This window comes from Acinonyx jubatus, chromosome D4, assembly GCF_027475565.1.
Source record: "Acinonyx jubatus isolate Ajub_Pintada_27869175 chromosome D4, VMU_Ajub_asm_v1.0, whole genome shotgun sequence".
In the NCBI taxonomy this organism is placed as follows: domain Eukaryota; kingdom Metazoa; phylum Chordata; class Mammalia; order Carnivora; family Felidae; genus Acinonyx; species Acinonyx jubatus.
Genome location: NC_069391.1, coordinates 62,068,008 through 62,094,435, shown reverse-complemented (window position 1 = coordinate 62,094,435; position 26,428 = coordinate 62,068,008). Strand labels below are relative to the sequence as shown.

Here is a 26,428-nt window from a genome sequence, read left to right as displayed (position 1 = left end):
GCTGTGAGGGTTAAGTCCTGCAGACCCAGAATAGTCCTGAGCTAAGGTATCTGCACATCATTATCTGTTGTTTAAGGAATGAAATATATTAACAATGTTTCTTTGTAACCAGCGGTCCAAAATGTTTGGAGGCAGATTTTAACAACTTATCAACAGTGTTTATTAATAACAGTATGATTGATGATTTATACCTGTTTTCACTGAGACCTTCAGAGTCCTCTGCTTTTGGGGCTGATTACATAGCAAGAATATGCCTACATATCTGGCAGGGGAAAGAAACCTCAGCAGTAAATCCATTTTGAGCTTCTGAGTGATTCTGTGCACATGGCTCTTTTCTGGCAGTGAAATTGTGTTCATACAATGGAGGAAAATGGGAGCTGATGCCTGGCCATTATCCAAACCTTGTGGTATGAAGCAGCCTTTGGCTGTGATGCAAATAATTACATGCTATATTGCGTCCCTTTCCCTAATAAATTGCACACTTGTCAGCATTGTCATTTTGGGTCCTATGAGTCTTCTTCAGCACTTTAATCCTGTTTAACTGTCATTGTTAGTGCACCACATTTTCTGGCAATGTGGCAGTATTGTCATTTTAGACTTTGTGTTCATTTTTCAATGTGTAACTTTTTTCTTTCTCTTGTCTGGTGACAAGTCATGTATAATTTTTTTTTATGTTGTTTATTTAGTGTTTTGTTACCTTATTTTCTATGCTAACAACTTTCTCACTGTTCTTGCTGGTTTCTGATCTATTTCTCTTGGATTTACTGCACTCTGGCCATCAACAATCTTTTCTGGATTCCAGAGTAGTGTAGTAAGTGTCTTATTCTTGTTTATCTCAATAGGGACATAATTACATTCTACCTGTGCTATTGCATTACTATCTTCTATCAGAGGCATATGCCTGTTTTGAGAACGTGTTTATCAACAAAACGGTTTTCCACATGTACTCCAATCAGCATAGTTTTCTCCCAGAAGTGTTGCTTTTATAAGAATTCCTATTAGATTTTCATTCACACTTATGTTGGACAATATGCATTATATGTGTGCAGTAACATATGCCCATGTGTTCTTGCTTCACTAGTAGCTCTTGCTTCTCTATGATCCTTCCATTGTTTAGTTATTATCTGGGTGTAACCTGCTCCTTCATCTTTATAGATCTATGTCATCTACCTATGGCTTTAGCATATATTTCTAAACTTAGCTTTCTAATGATAACACACCCATTCCTTTTAAATCTTCTGACTAGTACCATCCAATTTATCAATGCTTTTGAAAGACCCTATACAAGCTAAAAGCTTTTAATATTCCACCTTTCTAAGTTTTACTTATTTCTCCTATTATCAGATTTCTTAGTTATGATGGCTGGTCATTGTTCATATCTCCTATTGTTATCTGGGTTAATGCAATGATCTGGGTTGATAAGCTCATGAAACACAAACTTTCTTTCAGTCTTTTCATTACTCAAAGTCCAAGCTTTAGCAATTAAATAGTTTAGAAGAATTGGGCACTACTCTGATGATGATGTATGAAAATAAAATTCTGAAATTAAATCCTTGGGGTCAAAGGGCAATGATTCATTCATATTCCAATAAACACTAAAAACACAAATTTTGGACTATATACTGGATCAGTGTGAAGTTTTTAAATTCTTGGTGTTATAACTTTTACCTATCTGTATTTATAGTTTCCAACATTAAAATCAGAAATATATAAAAAGGATTCTGATATTAGTTTGTGTACAATATAAACTAAATAAGATAAAATAATTTTTTACCAAGTAGCATAGTGCTCACCTACACAATTTTGAGGGATACAACCTAAACCAGGTGATCAAGCTTAGCACTGTCAGTGATTATTCATGTTGATAGCATATACTATTAATATGGTAAGAATAGCATTTTATCTCTGTGATCTTCCTACAAAATAAAATGAACACACAAAACAAATCTGTAGTGCCAGTGCAATCATTAAAAAAAAAAAGATATAAGAAATCCAAATCGAGAGGTATTCTATAAAATACTTGACAAGTCCTTCTCAAAACTGTCAAGGTAACTGACACATGGAAGGTCTAAAAAATTGTCACAGACTAGTGGAAGATAAGGAGACATGACTATTAAATGTAATGTGGTATCCTGAATGGCATCTTGAAATATAAAAAAAAATTAAGAAAAAACAGTGCAATCTGAAAAATGATGTTTAGTTAATAATGTATCAGTGTCATTATTTAGTTAAGACAAATATACCAGAGTAATAAAAGATGTTAATAAGAGGAACTGGGTGGGTATATAGGACCTAGTATTGGTAATTATTTAAATCTAACACTATTCTAAACTGAAGTTAATTTTTTTAATGTATTCAAGATTTGATAATTTCCTTTTCATACAGTTTTCTGAAAAAATCAGACATGTGGAAAGAGATGTTTTTTTCTTTCATTTCCCTTTGAACATTGTGCAATAAGCTCAAGTTGCATCAAGGTGTCAGAGACTGAGGAAAAGCACAGAGACTGAGGAAGAGCAAACATTTTCTTAGCTGCTGGAACTTCCTTGTCACAAGGAGTGCTGATTCAGTGGCTGGTGTAGTAGCCCTGGTACTATGATACAGCCTTCATCCAATGGCTTTCTTTGGTAGTGATGCCGCTGGGTGGTAACCACCCACTGTCAAAAAAATACCTGTTCTCAAGTTAGTCTGTTTTTCAATATCAGTGTGGTACTTATGACATGAAAGTAGCCTTTTTCATTCCAATTCCAAAACCTACTGTCAAAGCAGGACAGAAATAACACTGGTTTGCAATGCTGCAGTGTGAGCATACATTATGAGGTTGGAAAACGAGCCTACATGAGATGCCCAGGCTACATGCATACAAGAGGGATGAGATGATTTCCTTTATAATTACACAGTGCAAAATAAGCCACTTGTGCGATATAACGAAGGCCAAAAAACCATGTAAGAATCAACATTCAGCCCACTCACCCATCCAGATACACGAGGATACTTAGGAAATCTTATGGATCTCCAATATCCTAGAAAAACAGGGCCACACTAGCAGGCAGGCCAAAATCTCACAGCAACAACAGCATCAAGCTGAAGGAAGCCAACAGAAGAACATAAATTATAAATCAAAAAGGAAAATGGATTGGTCCAGAGGAGGTTTGATTGCTGTCTTCTACTAGAACTCATAACCAATAATGAATTATTACACAAACTAATACAGATGTACCACATAGCTCAGAGACTAGCCACAAACATTTATTGGGGTTGTACACAGAATTTAAGTTATTCCTCCATCTTTAAAACTTCACATTCCACAGTGAGTTTCTGTACAGGTGAATATTTTATTATATGTTTTCTATAAAACTTGAAGTTATATATAAATCACAAATTTAGGTACAACAGTTCTAGGTGAAGATTTTATCTTCAATTCTGAAACTGATACATTTCCTCAGGAAAAAAATCTGAAACAACTGTTCAATATTCATTAAAATATAAATTATCAAAGTATAAGATTTTGGTCAAATCTTAATTATTTGATGTTTAACATCTAGTAAAGGCTTTTGCGTTTTTCCCTGAGATTTCTCTAATTTTTAATGAAGGCTTCTGATCACTCAAGATGTTGACAGCTTTTCTCCTCATATGGAATCTCTGATACATAGTGACAGGCTGAATTTTATAGGTCTTCCTGACATTTATATTCATAGGGTTTTGTCCCACCATAACAGAATTATCTAAGCTATGTGTGTTTAACCAATAGAACAAAATCTGTAAAAGCTCAACAGAGTACAATTTGATGTTTTTCTTTTAAGCCAACTTGTGAAGATGTTAGTGGAGATGTTGTTTCACCCAGTTATTCAGATTTGGCTTCTTTCACCTTATGTTCTACCATATTTAATACATGGCACTGAAGTCTGCCCTGGAAATATCTCTATACAGTATAATATAGGCCAGAAAGAATGTAAGGTGACTTCTGAAGGTTAGACTTAGATTAAATGTAATAGTGTCATATTCCATGACCAGCATCACTTGAATGAAGGACAGATTGTTAGACAAGCTATGTATGTGCCTAGCGGAAAAGGAAACAATTTGCCAGTCTATGTGACATAAGCTTCTTTAATATATGTTATCCAATAAGATCTGAGTCCCATTAGGACTTCCCAAATTCACTACATGTAAGGGTTTCCTCTCTGGTGTGCATTCTGGTGTGATGTACTCTAAGAGCCGCCTTACGGACAAAAGTTTTTCTGCATTCATTACATTCATAGGGTTTCTCTCCTGTGTGAATTCTCTGGTGTACTCGGAGAGTTGAATTTTGTGCAAAAGCTTTCCCACATTCATTACACTCATAGGGTTTCTCCCCTGTGTGGATTCTCTGGTGTGCACTTAGGTGTGACTTCTGGGAGAAAGTCTTCCCACATTCATTACATTCATAGGATTTTACACCTGTGTGAATTCTCTGATGTACTCTGAGAGTTGAATTATGGGCAAAAGGTTTCCCACATATATTACATTCAAAGGGTTTCTCACCTGTATGAATTCTCTGATGTGCAGTAACATATGACTTCTGGGAAAAAGTTTTCCCACATTCATTACATTCATAGGGTTTCTCCCCTGTTTGAGTCCTCAAATGTGCTCTGAGGTGTGATGTCTTGGAGAAAGTTTTCCCACATTCACTACACTCATAGGGTTTCTCCCCTGTGTGAATTCTCTGATGTGTCCTGAGGGCTGAATTATCAGCAAAAGTTTTCCCACATTCATTGCATTCATAAGGTTTCTCCCCTGTGTGGATTCTCTGATGTGCACAGAGGTGTGTCCTTTGGGAGAAAGTTTTCCCACATTCATTACATTCATAGGGTTTCTCTCCTGTGTGAATTCTTTGATGGACAATGAGAGCTGCCTTATAAACAAATGTTTTCCCACATTCATTACATTTATAAGGTTTTTCCCCTTTGTGAATTCTTTCATGTCCACTGAGGTATGATTTCTGAGAGAAGGTTTTCCCACATTCACTACATTCATAAGGTTTCTCACCTGTGTGAATTCTCTGATGTGTACTGAGGTGTGTCTTCTGTGAAAAAGTTTTCCCACATTCATTACATTCATAGAGTTTCTCCCCTGTGTGCATTTTCTGATGTGCTCTGAGGGCTGAATTATGGGCAAAAGTTTTTGCACATTCATTACATTCATATGGTTTCTCTCCTGTGTGAATTCTCTGATGTACTTTGAGAGCTGATTTATGGGCAAAAGTTTTTTCACAGTCACTACACTCATAGGGTTTTTCTCCTGTGTGAATTCTCTGATGTGCTCTAAGGGCTGAATTATGGGCAAAAGATCTCCCACAGTCATTACATTCATAGGGTTTCTCACCAGTATGAATTCTCTGATGTGCTCTGAGAACAGATATATGGGTAAAAGGCCTCCCACATTCATTACACTCATAGGGTTTCTCCCCTGTGTGAATTCTTTGATGTGCTCTGAGGGTTGAATTATCAGCAAAAGTTTTCCCACATCCATTACATACATAGGGTTTCTCCCCGGTATGAATTCTCTGATGTGCACTAAGGTGTGTCTTATTAGAGAAAGTTTTCCCACATTCAACACATTTGTAGGGTTTTTCACCTGTGTGAATTCTCTGATGTGCTCTGAGATGTGATGTCTTAGAGAAAGCTTTGCCACATTCAATACATTTGTAGGATTTCTCCCTTGTGTGAATTCTCTGATGTTCTCTGATATGTGACATCTTGGAGAATGTTTTTCCATATACATTACTTTGACAGAGCTTCATCCCTGTGTGTGTTCTTTGGCATACTACGAGAGCAGACTTCTTGTAAGATTTCCCACATCCACTATTATCATAAGGTTTCTCCTTTGTGTGAACTGTCCGATTTTCACTGAGGTTTAACTTCTGACAGAAAGTTTTCTCACATTTACTACATTCATAGAGACTGACCCCTATATCAGTTCCAGGATAATGAACAGGGTGTGAATTTGAACAAAAAGATTCCCCACATTCCTCAGGTCTCTCCCCTGGATGGGTCCTCTGATGATGAATGAGTTGTACTTTCTGGTAAAAGGATTTCTTGCATTCATTACATTCAAATGACTTCTCTCCAGTTTCACTTTGCTGATGTACACTAAGGGCTAAGTTCTGATGGAAGGACCTCCTGTATTTACCACGCTGGTACAATTCCTCTTCTGTGTGAGTTCTCTGACATACTATAAGGTCTAATTTCTGGTAGAAGGTATTTATACATCCATTATACACACAAAATTCATCTCTAGTTTGTGTCTTTTTTTGTACTATATGGGCTGAGCTCTGGCTCAAGTTTTCTTCACACTTATTGCTTGCAAAACTAGTCTGTTCTGTAGCAGTTCTCTGAGGCTGAGTGAGAGATGAGATACTGCTGAAGTTATTCCCACTTTCATTACATTCATAGTGTGCCACAGCCATGTGAACTTTATTGTAATTCTCAATAGTGGTTTTGGATTTCCTACATTCATTAAGATGAAAGCATTTCTCTTTTGTGCCAGTTCTCATGTAGTTATCACAGTTTTCCCTAAATTCATCACCCTTATAGGATTCCTCTCCTATAACACAAACAGTCTTATCATGTAAAATTTTCCCAAATTCATTACATTCAAAAGATTGTTCCAGGGTTTGAAGTTTCTGATGATTTTTCCAATAACTGAGAGGTTTTACATTTTTATTATATCTGTAAGACTTCTCTCCAGTGTAAGTTTTCTCATGCTTAGTATCAAGCTTCAATTTTTTGCATACATCCACGTAATCAGCCTTCTTTCTTGAATAGTTTCTATCACAAATAATTAATTCAGAAACAACTGGCAAATTCATTCTACATGAGTCATATTTACAAGGCATATTTCCTGAAGAATTTGGAGTTATATCCAGGTTAAACGGTTTTTCTAAGACTTTCTCCTCTTCCTTACTCAATGTTTTGTTATTAGTGAATATTACTTGCCACAGAGGTTTCTCTTGTTTTTCCTGGTTCCCCTCAATGTGAATATCAATGCTGAAATATCCTAAAATGAGAAAAATCGAAAACATCTCTGTATCTTACATTTCTTATGGAAAGGAATTTATAGCCATGTTTGTTATGTATTGTAATCTACTGTTACAGGTCACATTCCCAGAGATTAGTAATTCATACACATAGAGAAAAAGAAATATACTCTCTCTCTCTTCATCCATGTTATTTAAAGAAAACAGGTATTATTTCCAGAGCTGGCCAAGATGGAGTAGCTATCTTCCTAAGTCCTCCCTCTTACAATTAAAATATCCCTGGAAAATCAATAAATCAATCAGTAATAAATAAAAAAGTAAGTAAGATGCTACAAAATGGAATGTGGAACTTTGGGACTCAAGAAATGACATGGCAGAGGATTTCAAGGCTTTTCTGTTTCCCATAATTCTTCTATGGGGTACTGGAGTGTTGGAGAAGCCTGTAATCCAAAGTCAACAACACACAGACAAAAAGAGCTACAAGAAAACCCTATTCCTTCTGGCCAAAGGTCTGAAATAAAGATAGTCTAACAGAACAGAAAATCTTTTTGACAATATGCACCCTACTCAAGCCTAAAAAAAATGGAATATTTCCCTGTGGTTCTAGATAGGTTTAACAGGAAATGAAAGTTCCATTGCCACAGGTATAAAGGACTGGACACTTGCAAAATTTCTTTCCATGAGCCAAACCAAGAGCTTAGTGGAAAGATCATGAAGAATCCTAAGCAAGTTCTATTCATAGGACATTCAGGGATGGTAACAACAATCACTACCGCAACTATTCCTAAAACCACATTCCTATCTACTTTATGGAATCTGCAAAAGAAATAAATCTGTTTTAGGGTACTTGTGGCAACACAGCAGGTAGGGGAAGGAAAAAAGGGAAAAGAGGCAGGAATACAATATTATAGCTAGAAGGGATGCAGCAGCATTTGGAATAACTATACTCTCAAAACCCAAGAACATTTTAAAAATAGCTTAATTCATATTATTCTTAAATATACATAAAATATTCATCAAGGCAGACCACATCATGGACTACAAGAAAAATCTTTACAAATATAAAAGAACAGAAGTTGTATAAAGTATAATCTCAAGCCACAGAGAAATTATACTAGAAATGATTAACACAAAGTTACCTGGAGAGACACAAAATATTTGTAAGTTAATATACTTCCAATTAATCCATTAGTCAAAGAGAAAATCTCCCAAGAAATTAAGATATTGAGAATTGAATGAAAACAAAAACTGTTTAGAACATATACAAATTTGTGGGATGCAGCTAAAGTAGTTCTCAGAGATAAATTCATAGCTTACAATCTTTTATATTAGAAAAGAAAGACCTCTAATCAGTCACCTAAGCTTCTACTTTAACAAACTTGACAAAGAGAACAAATTAAATCTAAAGAAAGAAAAAAAGAAAATAATAAAGACTAAAGACGACAATGAAAATGAAAATGGAAAGCAGAGAAAAAAATGAAACCAAAGCTTAGTTCATTGAAGATTTTTTTTAAGTGCTAAAACCAAGAAGAAAAAAGAGAAGACACACAGTATTAATAACAGAAAAAAATGCAAGAGGGGACATAAATACTGATACGATACTAAAAAGACAGTAAAAGAATATTAGGGGAAACTCTATGCCCATAAGTTTGACAATTTAAGTGAAATGGACAAATTTCATTTGAAAAAACTACCAAATTAACTCATGAAGGAAGAGGTAACACAATAGGTCAGCATCTGAGAAACTGAATATGTGATCGACAAAGATGTAGTTCCAAGAAACTGCTCCAGGATCAGATGGTAGTAACTAGTGAACTCTGCCAAACATTAAAAATAATAATAATAATAATAATAATATACCAATTTTACATAATTTCTTCTAGAAAACACAAGAAAAGAAACATACAGACCAATATCCCTCATGACATAAATGTAAAAATCCTCAAAAAAAAAGCATCAAAAAGAACTATATATGAAAAGAAATGATTTATCAGGATCAAGTGGGGGTTCATCCGAAGAATACAAACTATTGCAATATTTAAAAGTCAATCAATGTAATCCATCATCTTAATCATCTAAAGAATGAAGACAAATCACATCATTTAAGGGAAAAAATATTTTACAAAATTCAAATTCCATCCATTAACCTATTATAAAGGGAATATACAGAAAGCCTGTAGCTAATATCATACTTAAGAATAAGAGACTTACTTAAGAATAAGAGACTGAATACTAAGATTGGAAAAAGACAAGGCTGTCTACCCTCAGCACTTCTATTCCAGACTGGAAGTTCCAACCAATGCAATAAAGCAAGAATAGAAATAAACGATACAGAGTAAGTCTACCCAGAGAGCCCCAAGAAGACCTTCAAAAGAGCTCCTTAACTAATAACTGTTTTCAGCAAGGCAAAATGCAAAGCCAATATACAAAAGCCAATTATATACAAGCAATTATCACTGGAATTTTAAATCTGACAAGGAATATGATTTACCATAGTGCTGAAAAAACAAAGAACAAAATACTTGGTATCTGCTGGAAACTACTGATAAAAAGAATCAAAGAAACCATAAATAAAAGGATATGTATATGTTCTTTATTGATTGGAAGAATCTATATTGTTAAGATATCAATCCTCTTTTGATCTATAAATTCAATACAATCCCAGTTGAATAGCTGGCATGCTTTTTGTAAATACCAAGAAGATCATTTTAAAATTTATACAGAAGAAAATTGGTGGACTCACATTACCTGACTTCAAGGTCTAATTAAGAACCTACAGTAATAAAATTAATGTGGTACTGGGGAAGGATAAATATGTAGATAAATAAAAAAGAATAGAGATACCACAAAAATATATAGTCTTAAATGTACAGAATAAAAGTACAAATATACACATATATTTATACTTATGTACCATATACAAAATAGATGTTCATCCATTTTCTAAGAAAAATGGAAATGCTATTCAATAGGAAATGATAATTTTTTCAATAAAATGGTGCTAGAATAACTAGACTCCCCTTTTCAAAAATTTAAACTTAACACATAACTCATCCTGTCTATGAAAACCAAGTGGATCATAAAATATAAAATGTGAAATTTAAAAATTTCTAGAAGAAAACACATGAATAAATCTGTGTTACTTTGAGTTTTGATACTTCTAGACAGCACAACAAATGCATGATCCTTAAGAAAAAATTAATAAATAGGACTTATCAAAATTAATGTTCAGTCTTAGCCAACCTCTTCTGAAATCATGCCAACAAAAGTGGAGTGCAGCTTCACTACTGCCAAGTGTGGACTAAACTTCCACAGACACCTTTGGGAGTTGGAGGAGTGGGCTGTTCTATTAACAATGGAGAAGGGTAAGAGATCAGGGTCCCTACCAGCATTTTCCTAACACTAACCACCCTGTATTTTATCAAGTGCCAAGGCCCCTAGTTCACCTTCATTGTTTTGTTATCTATCAGAATGTTACATTTCCCCTCTCTCCCTCTCTCTCTGTCTCTGTCTTTCTCCCTCTCTCTCTCTAAACACACAAATATATATATATATATATATATACTTTTATATATAATATGCATATACATATACATATATATAGGTCTATGTTTATGTCTGTACACATACACACACACATACACACACACGTATACATTTTGCTGTACTTAGTGGGCAGAGTAAAACAAAATACATTACTCCATCTTTCCCCCAGTTAATACTTTTTATATCTTATTAATTTCTTCCCTAAGCAGAGTCATGAACACATTCTCATTATCATATAGAATATTTCTAGTTTTGCTTTGAAAATCAGGACTTTAAGCCACCTGAATCCCATTTTTCATGTAGATCCAAAAGATTACCTCAAGATTCTTTCTCCACTGATCTGTGGGAATAGAACCACCTGTCAAAGACCAATTATCTATAAAGCATATGTGTTTTTCTTGACCTTTCTTTTCTGTTTCACTATTATATTAAACTATCCCACCTCCAGTTTCATACTACTTAACTCTCACAGCTTTACATATCTAACAGAGCAAATCCGATCACATCACTTCTATGAATGAAATTTGCTTTGATATTGCATTAAATTTTACAATCTTGAATTTATCACATAAGTGCTTCTTTTGTTTTTGTTAGGGTTAGCTCAAATTTCATTCATTTTACTGTTTTTTATTCTAAGAAACATACAATTTCTCAATCCTCCAGTTTATTAATTTTTAATTTCACTTTTAAATTCTGCTTGTATTAGTACATTTTTGTTATTGTTCTTGCTTAATTTATTACTAGGAGACTACCAATTTACCTCTGTTCATTAACTTACACATATCCTAATGTTAATAATATGCATATTTATTTTTATAAATGTCATGCAATTTTGGATTTGATATCCTTTTGTATTTATATGTTGTTTAAAAGAGGTAATCTTTGAAATATCCATATCAATATTTTTTTTACTTATGTTATCATTAATTTCTAGATTTATCAAAATATGTTCAGATTACTATTTTTGGGATTCTAATTTGGATTTGAGGTTTTTTTTTTAGACTAATATTGCATTTCACTATCTTATAATAAATCCATGGGAACTTGAAAGGCTTGTTCTTTGATTTTAGGATACATGTACAAATATATGGTTCCCTTTAATATAAATATCATCTATGTTTATATAGGCATACTTATTTAATGTTCATAGCATGTCTAATATAATCAGATAAAGTACATTATTACCTCCTAATCCTGGTGAATTTTAAATTCTTAGTACTCCATTATTTTGTGTTTTATGATAATTGGTATGATATTGTTTGGTGTAGTCATTCAAATGCATAACTTGTGCTCTTGACTAGAGGGCGTTTTTTTTAAGTTATGCATTTATTGCCTAAATTCAAACCTGAATGAGAACATGAAACCCTAAACTATTTTATTTTTGACTTAATAACTTTACTATCCTTTTATTACAATCTTTCAAAGATACTTATTTAGGAATATCTTTTTTAGCTAACTAATATGATCAAATCATTTATATTTAGTGACTGGGAAACATGCATGGTCCAAAAATTATGTCAATTTTTATGTTACACAATATGTTTTAATAGTTTCACAACAAAAACTTTCAGTAAACACGCTCAGGATGATTTTACCTTTTTGCTCTAAGAGTTATATTGAAACTATAATTTTTGAAATTCTTGAAATTGTTTATTAGTTTGCACAAATACTAACAAGCACATGAAAAAATGCTTGACATCACTAGTGAACAGGTAAATTGTCATAGACTGAATTGCAATTCATATGTTGAAGCCCTCACCCTCAATGTAATTTGGTGATAAGGCCTTTGGAGAAATAATTAAGGCTAAATGAAGTCATAATGGTAGAGCTCCAACTCTTATAGGGTTGGTGTCCTTATAAAAATAGGAAGAGACATCACAGCTCTCTTTCTCTCCATGCAAGTACACGGGAAAGGCCATATGAAGGCATAGTCAAAAGGCAGTCATCTGCAAGCCAGGAAGATGCCTCACTGAAATTAACTATGCTGGCACCTTGATGTTGGACTTCCAGCCTCCAGAACTATGGAAAATTTCTGTTGTTTAAACCACCCAGACTATGGCATTTTATTATGCCAGGCCAGATGACTAATACAGAAATGCAAATCAAAACTTCACTAATACATCACTTCTCTTTTACTAGGATGGATACAAGTCAGATAATAACAATTATTGGTGAAGATGTGGAAAAATCAGAACCCTCATATGCTGTCATTAGGAATGAAAAATGGTGCAGGCACTGTGAAAAATAGTCTGGAGGTTCCTGAAATAGTTACCATAAAACCCGGTGATTCCATTCTTAAGTATAACTCAATAAATAAAAACACATGTCAAAAAAAAAGCATAAATCCATGCAAAAACTTGTAATGAATGCTTCTATTAGCATTATTCAATAATAGCCAAAAGGTAGAATCCCAAACATCTAATGACTGAAGAATGAACAAACAATGAGACCTTATTTTGTCAATCAAAGGATGAAATATTGATACACATGAATCTTGTAATCCTATGTGAAAGAAACCAATCATAAAAGACCACATAATGTGTGATTCCATTTACATGAAATGTAATAGGCATATCTATAGAGACAGAAAGTAGATTAGTGATTGCTAAGGCTGTAGGGGACAGGAGGAAGGGAGACAATAGCTAAAGGGTATAAGGTTTCTTTTTGAGGTGATGAAAATGGGAGTGTGGTTATGTTTACACGTATCTGTGAATATATGAACAGCCACCGAATTGTACTCTTTAAATGGGTGGATTGTCCAATATGTAAACTATCTCAATAGAGCTGTTTAAAAGGATAAAACAAACTTTCGAAGGTATTCCCCTAAAAGTTGAACTACCCCAAGTGTTTCCTTTTGTCAGTGCTCACCCACCTGGGTACCTCTGGTTTAGGAATTCTTCCTCTAAGGACCAGGGCTCTTCTTCTTGCTCCAACCTGAAGATCATCTTGGGTTTGGTCAAGCAATACCCTGTAAACATGACAATTGAGGGTATATATAGACCAGATCCATTGGCTTTTTGGTTTCCAAAGGTGTAGAAAGTTAACAGCAGCAAAAGAAGCAAAATAATGTGCTCAATTGAAGTTTTCCATGGAAAGTAGTAACATAAACATTGTTTCTGTTTCCTTAAAGGCTTCAGTTATCTTGGACCTCTTACTCAAAAGCCTGTACAACATTAATCTCTACAAAGAGTCCATGTGTTTTGTTAACTTTAAAAAAAAAAGTAAATGTAACCTAGAGGAAGTCACATACTAAGGTATGCTTACCCACTGAGATGAGGTGGCTATAGTTCTCCAGCATCACATCTCTGTACAGTGTCCTCTGAGCAGGGCTCATGTACTGCCATTCGTCCTGGGTAAATTCAACAACCACGTCTTCGAATGACACAGACCCCTGTGACAATACATTTTATTCACGGATTCAGAATTAAGTGAAAAGAAAGTATCTTTGAGAATTACTATTTTTCCTGTTTACTTTTAAGCTTTAAAACAAATGGTTTAAATGGCATCTATTTCTGACCTAATTTTGTCTTTGTGGAGTTACTCAGTTATCAAGATTTTTAACTTACTATAATTCATTTATATCTGTTTATAAACCATAGATTTTTTAAGACAAAAAAATTCAATGTATAGAGGCTTCCTACAATTCTTCCTCTACATCCCAAGTGATTACCGTGGGTATTTAGAGAATTCTAAGATGTTCATTCCCTCTTCAGGCATCATCATTGTAAATAATGAGAGACAAAGAAGAGATAACATGTAAGCTGTGAAAATATTTTACACAATCAAACTTAGGTATAAATAAATACATAAAGATAACATAAATCTAGAGTTCATGAAGAGCAAAGAACAACTTACCAGGGAGTTGGAACCATAGAGAGCAATATAAGAGAACATTATTTTAACTGAAGTAACAACAATGAATATAATGATAGGGATATAATCACAGGGCAGCAGCAACAACCAATTTGATAACTACCTTCTTGTGCAACCACCTAGTCTAACCGTACGAGCAGCTTCTGGAATGTTGATGCTAAACACTGACATTTAGAAAACAAAAGGAAAATAAATGTTAGAAGTTTTAGTGAACAGATCTGTTCATGTTGTTCTTGAAGGGTCTGTGAACATAAAACTGGACCTATCTCTTAAACTAGTATACACATGGTTTTAGAACACAGAAGCGAGGTCTAAAATGACGGCAAAAATTTAGGACTTATTAGCAATTTGGGTTGTACCTAAAATTTTAAGAGGCAAACAGACAACAATTTGAGCTATATGCTTGCTATGCATCCCATATGGGACTGAGGAAAGAAAAATACCAAACAGTATTTGAGGAAGCCTGAATATTAAAGAGGGTGGCAAATAAAGTATAGGCCACAAAGCTAAATAAAAAGTTTTCTGGGGCGCCTGGGTGGCGCAGTCGGTTAAGCGTCCAACTTCAGCCAGGTCACGATCTCGCGGTCCAGGAGTTCGAGCCCCGCGTCAGGCTCTGGGCTGATGGCTCGGAGCCTGGAGCCTGTTTCCGATTCTGTGTCTCCCTCTCTCTCTGCCCCTCCCCCGTTCATGCTCTGTCTCTCTCTGTCCCAAAAATAAATAAAAACGTTGAAAAAAAAAAAATCAAAAAAAAAAAAAAGTTTTCTGAAAAGTAGTAAGAGTCAGGAAAGGGTAGAATCTTAGAAAATGAGAAAAGGGAAAATTTCCACAACAAAGCACTTCAAAGGGGCTGGGAGGAGGGGAAATTGGGGAGTTGCTGTTCAATTGGTAAAAAGTTTCAGTTATGCAAAGTCATTAAGTTCTAGAGATCTGCTGTGTAGCTCACCTATAGTTAACAGTATTGTACTATACACATAAAAAATGTGCTAAGAGAGTAGATCTCATGTAAGTGTTCTTATCACAATTATAAATAGGAAAGAAAAAGAAAAAGACTAAGAAATAATAGGATAGAAGCAAGCTTTTCCCCCCAGTGTTATGTATCCAATTATTTGTTCATTCATGTCTTTGGTATTACTAAGTGAGTACCTCCTGTGTGTGAAACTCAGTAGCTGGTAACTAAAACAAACAAAAGAACAGGAATACCCCTCATAAAATTTAATCTAAAAAAATTTTTAATTATATCCTCCAAAACTAAAAAAATTAGTGAGAAAAGTGGCATTGCTTTCATTTTGCCAATCTCTTTACTATCTGACTTAATGAAATCACTTGGATTAAAAAAAAATAAGCTAACAAGTGACGTAAATATAAACGTTGAAGTAAGGATCTAAGAAATTTCTCTTGCCCATAAATAACAATGAAAAAACTGGCAAAATTATAGAAATTAACAAAGGCTATCTTCAAAACATTAAAAAAAACCAGAGGAATCATAGTAAGGATGCTGATCCATATCCTTTTAACTTACCCTGTTCCCATCCCTCTCTCTCCCAACTCTGCAGTAGTTTGAGAACCAATGGTCTGCAACCAGAAGCCTGGCAACCACAACAACAGCAGAACTGGGTTGGAGATCCATCAAAGCCTCATTCACAGAAAACTGTCATTATTTGACCTGTTTGGTGGTTTCCTAAAAGATCCTGCTTATCAGGATGCCTTTATTTGAGCTAGCTCAAAGCGTGAAAAGCCTTATTCTCCCAGGCATTTGTGAAAAACAACTAAAGGCAGGGCACCTGGGTGGCTCAGTCGGTTAAGTGTCCGACTCTTGGTATCGGCTCAGGTCATGATCTCAGTTTGTGGGATTGAGCTCTGTAATGGCTCTGTGTGAACAGCATGGTGCCTGCTTGGAATTCTCTCTTTACCTCTCTCCCTGCTCCTCCCACATGCACATGCTTTCTCTCTCTCAAGATAAATAAACATTAAATACAACAGCAACTAAAGGCATTTGTTTAACTTAATGGCTATCTGAGGTGGTAGATAACAGCTGGGGCAATTAATGGCTTAACTAAGAAGCTTGAAAGGAAAAGCTGGATAATGAGATGTCCATAAATGTTTTGAACAGCTCTGATATATTCCTGAAATCTAGGAGGTCATATACTTGCACAGAGCTGTGCATACACCCAAGGCTGTGAGTATGCTTAGGAAAGATGTGAGAAGGGTCTAAGCTGTCAATTCTAGGTGACTCTGAGTTTGGCATTAGAAGGAAGTGTAGGCTAATGCAGAGTTATTAACTGCCTGTCTGACTGTAGAAGGAATTCCCAAACATGCACAGATCTCCTTAGCAAACACTGGAAAATTTACTGGTTCTAGGCATTTAAAGAAATTTCTGTAGACAACTTTAGCTGCCTCAGATGACAAGAAACACAGGCTCTACAGAATTTTTTAAAAAGTCACTGAACAAAATAAATTTTGACAATGACCCCTATGGAGAGGAGAAATTCTAGAGTTGTCACATTATTTTATTTAAAATGTCCAATTTGCAACAAAAATATTAGTAAACAAGAAAAGAAAGAAAGACACATATGCAGAAAAGGTATAATTAATAGAAACTACTCCTAAGGAAGCAGACATTAGACTTACTAGGCAAAAACTTTACATCAGCTATTTAAATATGGTCAAGTACCTAGAGAAAACAATGTCCAAGGACTAAAGGAAAATATAAAAAAAATTTCACTAAATAAAGAATATCAATAAAGAGATAGAAATATAACAAATACAAATTATATAGAAACTCAAGAGTTGAAAAATATAAGAACTAAATCAAAATTTCACCGGAGGGGTTCAACAGCAGATTTGAGCAGGTGAAAGAAAGAATGAACAAAGTGGACAATATGCCCACTGAAATTATGTAGTGTGAGAAACAAAGAAAAAATAATGACAGAAAATGAAATATGGGATAGCATTAAGCTTACCAACATATGCATGAGTCCCAAACAGAAAGTCTGAAAGAATATTTGAAGAAACAATGGCCAAGAAGTCTCCAAATTTCATGATAAACATTAATCTACAAATCCAAGAAGCTCAACAAACTTCAAGTAGGATAAATTTAGAGTGCGAGATCCACACCTAAACACATGGAAATCAAACTGTCAAATACAAAGACAAAGAGACAATACTGAAAATAGCAAGAAAGAAGTGACTCATCATGTACAACAGTATTAAAAACAGATTACTAATCAGAAACCATGGAGGACAGAAGGTAATGAAATGATGTATGACAAATGCTGAAAGAAAAAAAGTTGTCAACCAAGAATTATATAACTAGTAAAAATAGAAAAATTAAAACCCTCCTAGATAAACAAAAACAAAATTTGTCATAGGCAGAACCCTCCTATAAGAAATAATAGAATCAGCAAATCTATACAGACAGAAAATAGATTAGTGGTTGCTTGGGGCTTAGAGGCAAATGAGCAGATGAGAAGGGATAAAATGTAGAGGTGCTTTTTAAGGTGATGAAAGTATTTTCAAATTGAGTGTGGTGATATCTGCACATTTACACTAAAACATCATTGAATTCTACACTTAAAATGGGTGAATGGCATGGTATATGAACTGAATCTCAATAAAGTTTAGAAAAAAATAAAGAGAATAAAACCATACCAAGATAATAGAGCAGATTAAAGGCCAAGGACAAAAATGGGGGATGAGCCACATGAAAGTACAAGGGAAAGTAGATGACTCCACAAAGATAGCAGCAGGGGAAGGAAAAAGCCAGCGGAGGGTGTCACAGACACTAACCAAGAAATTTTCCAGAAGGGCAGAGTGAGAAGCAGAGACAAGTGCTCAGAAAAGTCAGGTAAAGAAAGGACTTGACAAGACTCAAGGATGTGATTACAGTCAAGTCTCTGGTCACTGGATATGATAGGCAAGTGGGAGAGAAACCAAGTGTGAATAGAAAGTATTTAAACATTTGAAACAGAACACAATTTTAAGTTGTCTGCTGAGCAATCCAAATACCAAGGGTACTCAAAATATTTATGGACAGTAATTTTAAGGATATTCAGTTGATTCATCAGAAAAAATGTCTTATTCAACTCTTATATTTGAATTTCTGGAAAACAGAATTGACCAAGTTCGCATTTAGCATTATGTCTTCTACTTTTACTGAAAAACAAGTAGAGACAATGTTCTATATTATTTTAGAGTTATTACTGACAAATTGTTAACTAAATCACCTACTCGAAAAACAGATTTTTTGGGAGGTGCCTGGGTAGCTCAGTCGGTTAAGCGTCTGACTTCGGCTCAGGTCATGATCTCGCGGTCCGTGGGTTCGAGCCCCGCGTTGGGCTCTGTGCTGACAGCTCAGAGCCTGGAGCCTGTTTCAGATTCTGTCTCCCTCTTTCTCTGACCCTCCCCTGTTCATGCTCTCTCTCCGTCTCAAAAATAAATAAATGTTAAAAAAAAATTAAAAAAAAAAGAAAAACAGATTTTTTTTGAACTTAAAATGTCTTAACATTCTATGAGGTATCAGTTTGCGTAATCATCTCATCAGTGTTGACCTTTAAAAGCATTGTCTGTCTAACACTCTGACATGGCTACCAAAAATTCAAAAATAGATTTAGAGCTCCAATTTGATAAAATTGTAATACAAGAGCATCTACATATATCCACATGCTACCTTTGCTCTGCTCTTCATCTGTATCTCCACCTATGAAGGCATCTGATCCATTTCTATTTTTACTTTTCCATGTGAATAGACACCTAAGCCCTTATAAAATCTACTGTAAAACAAACAGATTATTAAAACAGAACTCACCTGAGCTATGTTCATTTTCTGCTGCTCCTTGAAGAATGTAAAGAAATGAAAAGGTTCTCCTGGGGAAAAGGAAAGAAAAATAGAGTTATGAGACACCTGGTCTGCCTTACAACTATTTTCATTTGCCTAAAAATTTCCATAACACCAGCTAGAAAAAAAGGTTTCCCTATAGAAGAATGTCCCTTTGACATTCTTGAGAAGGAACAGGAGGGACCACACAGAGGCAGTACCTGAACAAGTGCATCTCCAATATGATTATGTCGGCTTAAACTTGTCTTTTCACTGCTGTGTAACTCAAAAGTCGATGAATTAACAATTTATGTCCCCTTCTAATTAAGAACAACAACAAAAAACACAAAATAAAACAAAAGGAGATTGGTTAAACAAATTCAGGCATACAAAGGTAAAACCTTCTACCTTCATTTAAACTGTTAAAAAAATTACTTAGATGTGATTGTTAATCAAGTTTGTGTTGTCTTTATACCTTGAGTTAGAACTTCCCCAGAAAACTCCAAAATAAAGATGGGATGCTTTATGCAAGAAATATATTTTCTAACTTTTTGTTCTAACTTGGTTGCAACTTATAAGACATATTTTTTAATAAGATGCCTATAGTACTTATCTATTTAAGTAAACAGTACTGTGCTTAGTTCTTGATTCTGCCTTGGGTGTCTTTACAAAAATCATTCTTTCAGGACCAATATTTTGGGCTTCCAAAGTGTCCAATATAGAAAGCCTTTCTTCTACTCTCCTCTTATTATTACCTACATAATAGGGAGCATCGCATAACTAGATGCCATATGTGCTGATAGACATAGAGTGAGGGCAGCTCAGAATCTGGAAAGAGGGGAGAATGAAGGAAACTGGGTGCTGTTTAAGATTTCACCAGTTCTGACTGGTTATATCGTCCCTGGGCATCATGTCCTCACCAGCCATCCAGTGACGTGCCTGTTCCTGTGCAGCATGACAGTAACCCACCCCTCTCAACCTCAAGTTACCACCTTCTACAAGGAGGTCCAGTGCCACTGTCCAGTCTATGATGGCTTCAGGGGTGTGATGACATTACCAAGAGTCATATTTTGGCAGGATTTATTGGGGGGGGGGGGCGGCGGAGGTGGGGTAAGCTAGCTGTTTAAAATTACACAATTCATGAAAATACTCCTGAATATACATCACTCATGCTGTACAGGGATCAAGAACTGCTTCTGGTATAGAAAATCAGGACCTGTGCCTTTCCTGAACCTTCTGCCTCTGTTCTGAAACTCCAATGAAGGATCTGTCAGAAGAGCTGACAATGGTTTCTAGGGCTCTCATTTTCCTATCTTAAGACCTACTTTCCTCCAGAGGGGCTGGGATCCAGGTCTGAGAAACAAATTTACTGCATTTGAAATCTCCATTTAACACTCTAAATGTGACTTTGCAATTCACTTCAAATCCAGTAATGTAGTCATTAGTTGCATGCAACTACTGCACCTGAAGTGTGCCTACTCACAAATCAAAATAGTAATTTGGATATACTGAGTTAAACACATCAGTAAAACAAATTTCACCTCTTTAATCTTTTCACTGTCGCTACTGAAAAATTTTAAATTATGTTTGGTTTGTGTTATCTTTCTACTGGCCAGCACTGCGTTAGATTATCAGAATGTGCCTCTGAGGATGGAGATAGGTTAGCGCAGGAAGGTTCAAGAGTCTCTGTCTGAAGGAGGGGCTCTAAAAAGAATCCACAAATCCCAGGAAATATTTACCACATTGTGAGGTTCTGTCCATATTCACTTCACAATCATATCTCCTCTGAAAATTTGGGGACTCTGCTAAGAGCTCCAAAGGTTTCACCTCTGGGTTTGGGGCAGAATGGATATTGGAAAGAGTAAGAAGTAGGGAGTAAAATCTACTTGTATTTATTCCAGCCTCTCTCACCTACCAGCCGTGCCCTCAGGTATATCATTCCGTCCCCAGTAAGTTCCTTTCACTTTTTAACATGGAATGTTAAAGGCAATTGTGAGGCTTAAATAAAATACCAAAGGGAACAAAGCATCTTGTGACAGCAACTTACACACTTAATTCTCAGACTAATGCACAAGCTACTGTTGGTAGCCTCGTGTTCATCGAAATCATAAAGGCGGATTCCCTTTCCACTGCCCACAGTCCCAGCACCCAGAGCCCACAGGAAGTACCTTCTCCAGACAGGGGACTCAGCCCCACCTGCTCCGCAGAAGTAGGTGGGAACCAACCCCCCCCTCCCCCCCGCACATGCACAGAGGCTGGAGGAGGGGAGAATCTGCCGGGAGCTTCCTCGAACTTCCCCCTGGCTTTCGCCGCACACAAACCTACCCGACCTGGCAGAGCCCCACACTTCGCGAAGCCGTGTCCCCAGTGCTCTCACCCCCGGCGCGCAGCCTCTATTCCCCCACAGACCCAAGGAAGCCGAGATCGTGTCCTCTTCAGGCAGAGAAGGCCCTCGGAAAGAGATAGGGCTGGATGTGCACTTGCGCAGAATGAGCCCCCAAGCTGGATTCCCAGAGTGCTGCGCGGTAGGCCCGTGACGTTTAAAACTACATTTCCCAGGGGGCCTGGGTGGCGCAGTAGGTTAAGTATCCCACTTTGGCACAGGTCGTGATCTCACCCTTCCTGCGGTCCAGTAAGCCTCCCGCCACCCCCCCCCCCCCCCCCCCCCCCGCGGTTAGCACAGAGCCAGCTTCAAATCCTCTGTCTCCCTCACCCTCTCTCTGCCTCTCCCAGGCTCACACACTCTCCCTCTCTCTCAAAAATAAATAAACATTAAAAAAAGACTACATTTCCCACAAAACTTGGAAACTGCAGGAAGTAATGTTAGAAGCCTTCCCCCCATCCCCCCCCTCAATTAGCGCCTTGGGACATGACAACTGGACTTGACCCTTGAAGACTTTTCCTAAGTCTCCAGATACGTGGATTAGACTTTAACTTTATGACATGACAACATATTGCAAAGCATGGTTCTCAGTTGGATTCTAGTTGGAAAAAAACAACAGCTACAAGAGACTACAATTGGAGAAACATGAATATAGCCTAGATACTAGAAATATAATGGAAAATTACCATTACTTTGGTTAGTGTGATTATTTGTACAATGTAGGGAATGGTTCTTATTTTTAAAGATACTTAAATGTGGAGTTTGAGGGGCAGAACAGATGTACATAGGGGAAGAAAAGATAAGAAGGGCGATGGGGTTCACCATGGGAGACTTTTTTTTTTAAGTTTTACTTATTTATTTTGAGACAGAGCAGGAGAGAGCATGACCCTGGGATCATGACCTGAGCGTAATCAATAGATGCTTAATCGACTGAGCCACCCAGGGGCCCTGAGACACTCTTGACTGTGGGGACTGGCGGGTGCTGGGAGTACTGGGAGGAGAGGTGGGCAGAGGATGGGCAGGATGGGTGATGAGTGTTGCGGAAGTCATCTGTTGTGGTGAGCACTGGGTGTTGTGTGTGGGTGGTGAATCACTATATTCTACTCCTGAACGTATTGCACTAAATGTTCACTAACTGGAATTTAAATAGAAACTTGAAACATAAAAAAAATTCAATTATTAAATCAAATATTTATAATTTACTTTCTAAAATGCAGCAAAACAGAAAAGAAAATATGGCAAAGTTAAGAATTGTTAAATCTGTAATATGTGCATACGATGCTCATTTTACTATATCTAGAATGTTTGAATTTATTTTTAATACACAGTAAAAATGGGAGCAGGGACGATGAGTTGGTGGTGGGAGAGGGTTAAAGAGAGCTTACTTCCCCTCCAGAAGTATATCTTTTTTTTTTTAAGTCTATTTTTTTATTTTGAAAGAGAGAGAAAGCTCAAGTTAAGGAGGGGCAGAGAGGGAGGGAGAGAGAGAGAATCCCACACAGGCTCTGCACTGTTAGTATAGAGCCCTACATGGGCCTTGAACCTACCAAAAATGAGATTGTGACCTAGCCGAAATCAGATGCTTAACTGACTCGGCCACCCAGGTGCCCCCAGAAGTATATCTTTTAAAATTAAGTTTCAAGGGTATACACAAGTATCTCTTATGAATACTGCTGTGCAATAGAACAAATACCAGAAAACGGGGCAAGCATTAACAAAAAAAGAAAGAGTCATATTTTGGCAGGATTTATCTGGGGGGTGGAGGTGGGTAAGCTAGCTGTTTAAAATTACACAATACATGAAAATATATATAACCCACAGTAAGAAAATTAATTTTATCAATTTTGCATTTCCACGAGTAAACTTTCTTTCAAAATTAATGCATGCACACATCAGACTCTAACAAATTAGAGACCTAAGGACACAAAAACAAATTATTTGTAGACTTTTAAAGAGTATTTTTAGGTTTACAAAATAATTGAGAAGAAAGTAGAGTTCCCATATACCCCACACATAGTATCCTCTATTATTAACATCTTACATTAGTGTGGTACATTTTCTACAATTAATGAGTGATATATTATTACTACCTAAAATCCATAGTTGACATTGGCAGTCAATCTTTGTGTTGTATGGTTCTATGGGTTTTGCTACATGAATAATCTCATCTACTGTAATACCCATTATTACATTATCATAGAGAACAACAGTCTCACTGCCCTAAAACATAAAGAACAGTTTCACTGGCCTGGAAAACCTGTTCTGTGTCTATTCAACCTCTGCCCTTTGGCTTTTCCCTCTTGAACTCCTGGCAGCCATTTTTCTTTTCATTATCTCAATAGTTTTGCCTTTTCCAGAATGTCATATAGTTAAAATATTTTAGACTGGCTTTTTTTTTCAGTTAGAATATGCATTTAGGCTTTCTCCCTTTTTGTGGCTTAATAACTCATTTATTTTTTAATGCTGAATAAAATTCCATTATATGGATGTACATAGTTTGTTTATACACTCTCTTACTGAAAAGCATCTTGGTTGCTTTCAAGTGTTTGCAATCACAAAATAAAAGGGCTTGTGTGTGTGTGTGTGTGTGTGTGTGTGTGTGTGTGTGTAGGCTTTTGCATGGACATAACTTTTCAAAGCAATGAAGAAATAGCAAGTAAAACAATGCTGGATTGTGTAGCGGAGACTGTGTTTAAATTTACAGGAAACTGGTAAACTGTCTGCCAAAAGTCGATGTGTCATTTCGCATTCTCACTAGCAGTGAATGAGAGTTTCCCTTGCTCCATATCTTCACCAGCTTTAGGTGTTGTCACTGCACTGGATTTTGGCCATTCTCATAGGTGTGTAGTAGTATCTCATAATTTGCAATTCCGTAATACCAGGTGACACTGGGCTTTTCATATGCCTATTGCTATAAGTATATCTTATTTTGTGAGTTATCTGTTCAACTCCTTCATCCACTTTTTATTGGGTTGTTCATTGTCTTATTGTTGAATTTTAAGAGTTCTTATATATTTTAGATAAAATTCCTTCACCAGATATTTTCTTGCAAATATTTTCTCTCAGTCTGTAGCTTCTCTTTTCATTCTCTTGACATTCTTTCACACAGCAGAAATTTCAATTTTAATGAGGTTAAACTGACCAATTTGTTCATTAATGGATTGTGCCTTGATGTTACCTAAATATTGGTCGCCAAACTCAAGGTCACCTAGATTTTCTTTTATGTTATAATCTAGAAGTTTTATAGTTTTGCATTTTATTTTTAGAATTCTGATCCATTTTGAGTTAATGTTTGAGTTAATGTGTAAGGTCTGCGTTATCTTTTTGCATATGGATGTCCAAATGTTCTATCACCATTGTTTTAAAGGACTGTCTTTTGTTTGTTGATTTGTTTTTGCTGTATGATCAAACATCAGTTGACAATATTTGTATGAGTCTATTTCTGGGCTCTGTATGCTGTTCCATTTAAATTTTTGGTTAATTCTGTCTCCAACACCACACTGATTTGATCATTGTAGCATTATAGTAGTTTTGGGCATTAAGTAGTGTCAGTCTTCTGACTGACTTCTTCAATACCGGTTTAACTTTTCTGGACAATTTGCATTTCCATATAAATTTTAGAATCAGTTGATTTTGATTGAGATTGAGTGAATCTATTGATCAAGTTAGTTGGAAAAGACATGTTAAAATATTGAGAATTCTATTCATTAACATGGAATACCTCCATCTAGTGCTTCTTTGATTTATTTCATCTGAATGTTGTAGTTTTACTCATATAGATTATGTACATATTTTGTTAAATTTATTTCTAAGCATTTTAATGTTTTGGTGCTAAGGTAAATGGTATTGTGTTTTTCATTTCAAATACCAGTTGTCCATTGCTGGTTTATAGGAAGGCAATTGAGTTTTATATAATGACATTGTATCCTGCAATCTTCCTATATTCACTTTTTAGTTACATATGTTTCTTTCTGGTAAATTATTTGACATAGAAAATAATGTCATCTCTGAACAAAGATATTTTATTTCTTTCTTCCCAATCCGTATGCCTTTTATCTATGTATCTATCTATCATCTATCTATTTTGTTCTGCTGCATTAGCTAGGATTTCCAGTACCATGTTGAGTAGGAGCAATGAAAGGGTACATCTTTCTTCTGTTCTCTATCTTGGAAAAAATCATTTAGTTTGTCAGCATTTAATTATGAAATTAGCTGCCCGTTTCTGCAGGTGTTCTTTATTAAGTTGAGGAAGTCCCCTCTGCACCTTGTTTCCAGAGACATTTGTGTGTACGTGAATGGGTGCTGAATTTTGTCAAATGCATTTTATGTTTCTATTGATATCATTGTATGTTTTTCTTCTTCATTCTGTTGATATCATTGATTGCATTAACTGATTTTCAATGTTAAAACAGCCTTGCATACCAGGGATAAATCCCACTTGGTTATGGTACATCATTGCTTTTATACATTTTTGGATTAAGTTTTTGCTAAATTTTGTTGAGGGGTTATACATTTACATTCATGTATTCTGTACTTTTTTCTGAATTGTAATATCTTTGTCTGGTTTTAGCTGGCTAATGCTGGCCTCGGAGAATGAGTTAGGAATTGTTTTCTCCACTCTATTTTATGCAAGGGATTGTATAGAATTGATAACATTTAAACCTTAATTTTTGGGTAGAATTCACCAGTGAAACAATATTACCTGAAGTATTTTTTAGAAAGGCTACTAACTACTGATCAAAATATTTAACATAAATATTGGCCTATTAAGATTGTATATTTATTTTGGGTGTGTTTTAAT

The 26,428-nt window shown here is 35.7% G+C and overlaps 1 protein-coding gene across 7 annotated transcripts; it reads right to left on the bottom strand.

The window, feature by feature from the left end:
• Positions 1 to 3,225: 3,225 nt before the first annotated feature.
• On the bottom strand, positions 3,226 to 21,787 carry ZNF658 (zinc finger protein 658). Of its 7 annotated transcripts, none has more exons than XM_053205146.1 (7): positions 21,570 to 21,746; positions 19,466 to 19,564; positions 19,236 to 19,294; positions 17,392 to 17,565; positions 13,823 to 13,949; positions 13,431 to 13,526; positions 3,226 to 7,032 (listed from the first exon to the last, which is right to left on the bottom strand). In XM_053205146.1, exons 4-7 carry the CDS (start codon positions 17,401 to 17,403, stop codon positions 4,139 to 4,141), a joined length of 3,129 nt encoding a protein of 1,042 aa, XP_053061121.1. In that variant the 5' UTR covers positions 17,404 to 17,565; positions 19,236 to 19,294; positions 19,466 to 19,564; positions 21,570 to 21,746; the 3' UTR covers positions 3,226 to 4,138. The 7 variants fall into 7 exon arrangements, with proteins under 7 accessions (XP_053061121.1, XP_014923801.3, XP_014923798.3 ...); XM_015068315.3 differs by having other exon boundaries at positions 17,392 to 17,545; XM_015068312.3 differs by lacking the exon at positions 17,392 to 17,565 and having other exon boundaries at positions 21,622 to 21,763.
• Between the last annotated feature and the right edge of the window lie 4,641 nt (positions 21,788 to 26,428).

Coding starts and splice junctions, on each gene's coding strand:
- ZNF658 (XM_015068320.3), bottom strand. Junction 13,527..13,822: donor TAGCCACCTCATCTCAGTGG/GTAAGCATACCT, acceptor TCATGTTTACAG/GGTATTGCTTGACCAAACCC. Junction 7,033..13,430: donor CCTAAACCAGAGGTACCCAG/GTGGGTGAGCAC, acceptor TTCTCATTTTAG/GATATTTCAGCATTGATATT.